This window comes from Stereum hirsutum (assembly GCF_000264905.1).
Source record: "Stereum hirsutum FP-91666 SS1 unplaced genomic scaffold STEHIscaffold_43, whole genome shotgun sequence".
Lineage (NCBI taxonomy): Eukaryota > Fungi > Basidiomycota > Agaricomycetes > Russulales > Stereaceae > Stereum > Stereum hirsutum.
Window position 1 is genome coordinate 3210 of NW_006763173.1, and position 2905 is coordinate 6114.

General features: G+C 49.5%; 1 protein-coding gene across 1 annotated transcript; it reads left to right on the forward strand.

Annotated features, from left to right (window-relative positions):
• Nucleotides 1-233: 233 nt before the first annotated feature.
• Nucleotides 234-1793, forward strand: STEHIDRAFT_164055 (uncharacterized protein; the record flags this gene model as incomplete). The annotated part of the gene is made up of 4 exons (XM_007311787.1): nucleotides 234-272; nucleotides 1291-1318; nucleotides 1410-1552; nucleotides 1608-1793. 4 exons carry the CDS (start codon nucleotides 234-236, stop codon nucleotides 1791-1793), a joined length of 396 nt encoding a protein of 131 aa, XP_007311849.1.
• Nucleotides 1794-2905: the final 1112 nt, after the last annotated feature.

Below are 2905 nucleotides of genomic sequence, written 5' to 3' on the forward strand. Positions count from 1 at the left end.
TAGCGGGCTCAAATCAAAGGTGCGGCGATAGGCATTAATCGCCGCCAAAATTTTGCATCTAGACATCTGCGCCATCGTAGAGATTCATGGGACCTTTGCCGGTGAGTGGCCACCCATTACCCCTGCCTAAACTCGTTTCGCATTCAATCGATATCGCGTCGATTCGGGTCGTAGCGGGCTCACCGTAAAGTTAGGATCCTAGGCTCCAATTCCCGTGAAAGATATGGGCTCAAATGTCCACGCCATCGTGGCTGTTCGGTCAAAACATCTCCGTAAGTGGCTGCACCCTAGATGATCGCATAAATCCGTGAGTTCATTCTATAAACTCATAGTTTTTACATATTCTGACTACTATATATGTCTAATGACGTCACCGGAAAACGCCTGCCACCAGCATCCCTCGTTATCTCGCAGGACGCCAGACTGCCTGGGGTGTATGTGGCCCACATGCCACTCCCCCTGGCTTATCGCATAACTCGGTCAGTTTCTTGTATAGGCTCCTACTTTATACATATTCTGACTTTTCTACATGTCTCATAACTTTCCCGAGAACCGACCGTGACCAATCTACCTCGTTGTTTCGCAGGACTCCATTCTCACTGGGGGTGTATGTGGCCCACATGCCCTCCCCAGAATATCGCATAATTCGGTCAGTTCGTCATATTACCTCTTACTTTTCTACATTTCCTGACTCGTCTACATGCCCCATAACCCCACCGACGAACGCGCTCCGCCGATCGCACTCTTTATCTCGCATAATCTCATTCTCCCTTGGGCATGATGCGCCCCCCTACTATGGTGCGCTTTTTTTATTTGAATTTTTCACTTTTTTTTTTGGTGGAGGGCACTCCTTACACTCCATTTTGAGGGTCCCTATTCAGTTTGGGGCTTCCGGACGCGTTCCGCGTCCGGAATTCGAGTTTTTGGGTGGTCGACTTCACCCACTTACCTCTTCGCCCCTCCCCCCGACCTCTTTCTTTCCACGTGCGGTTATTTTTCCCTTGGGCCACTCCTCATACACGGTGTATTCCTACGACCTCTCATCGACGTTGGTGGGCACGGTATTGCGCTCTCAATACCGGTTTCTGTCTGCGAGGCGCACGTAGCAGCATAATATGGGTGGCAAATCACGGGTCTGAAGGACGGAGACCTTGAATCCCTCCTCGGACATCAACACCTCTGCAGGCAGTCACATCTTGAACATACCAGACGAGGTAACGATGAACTTATAACCAGTTAGACATACAATCATGTTCGCTGACTGACCACTGCGCTGCTTATTGCTGACAGGCGGCGGACTGCAGGCGTTTGACCACCAGTATGTAGAACTCACCCGTCACGGCATAGCCCATTCTCTGTCTTGGAACAACAATTTATTGTTGTGCTGAAGTAGAATACTCTATTTATAGGCCATCCTGATCTTCCGTCAGATTTTGACACGCTTACAAACTTGTCGAAGAAACGTCCTGTCGATGTAACAGAGACAACTTCAGCTACGGTCGCAAAGCGACAGAAAACGCACCAGCTCCTAGGAAAGATGAAAATCCAGATAGTGAGTGATGCTTCACTTGTGTCTATTCTCCTGAATATGCTTTCATGTACGGTAGGCCATGGCCGAAACAACGCAGCCAGACTCTGCCCCACAGTATTTCGAGCCCGACGACTCTGGTCTTGATCGTTTTCGTATCACTTACATAATGCGACTGAGAAACGTCTCAAAAAACCAGCCAAAGAAAGCAGGGAAGAAACCGAAGGAGGGACCATCATATATACCAGGAGCTATCGGCGCTTAAGACAGAAGTTGCGTTGGACGGTACGTGATTCCGAGTTAGACAGACTCCTTCTCCATCGGACAGCGGTCCGTATCATCTCTTCCCCTGTAGAAACGGTAGTCTCTGGATTCTCCCTGAATTTCGATGGTGGATATGGTTTTGTCATCCTTGATAAGACTGTCCTTCGCACCCATATTTTCTTCAAATTAATGGAATGGGTTTACTCGTCAGCTTCTCTTCGCCGTTAGGTTGACAAATGCACAAATCTCACCCCATATGATTCCAGAGACCGCTTCAAGTTTATCATTGGCTTCGAAGACTCTCGTGAGGGCTCACTGTCCGGGAGCCTCATCCGCGCGATTCGCTCGTTTCACGACGCGCTATCACTCAGCCGCATCAAATATGCAGCTCTCTGGGATCTTTTCACGAAATCGTTCGCTCCTGGCCTGGTCTTTGAGGGCTACCCTTCTTACATAATCATCCACCGCGACCGTGATCAAAGCTCATCCGTGGTTTCGCGAATGATATCTCGCACTCTAGAGGGACTTGAGGATTGGGGCCATTAAAGGACTTCCTTGTGTTTTCGCGAAGGTCGTAATTTCTATGTGTCTGTAGGTTTGCTTAGTCTCCTGGAGCAGAGTAGCCAATTGCTTCAACCGGTTGGCGCAAGGATCACTCGTTTGCTGCTTTCCATTGCATTTGCCTTCGCGACTGTGGCGAGCGGCAGAAGTGTGGCAAGATCTAATCTAATCGTCTTTATCTCTCCGGTGGCGTCGGCGCGCGACTCGAGCCTGTTTTGCGCCACTATTCTTGAAGTTCTCCTCTCTTCGCGAACACCAGCACTCCCAGATTCCAATAACTTCCCCTCAATATCGATCAGAGATCGCATTCCTCACTGTAGTTTTGATAGGACAGGCATGTCTGCATGGTCATGTTTCCTCCCGCGGGACTTCCAGTGTTCAGCCAACTGCTTCTCATCCCGGACCAACTGGCCGCACCAGCAGATTTTCTCCTTCACGACATGGTATCTTCGCACCTCATATCACGACAACTATCCTGGGGAGGAATACCACCAGAAATATCTTCACCCAAAGCTATCGTGGTGTTTCACAGTAGCTTGGTCAGTGGAGAAC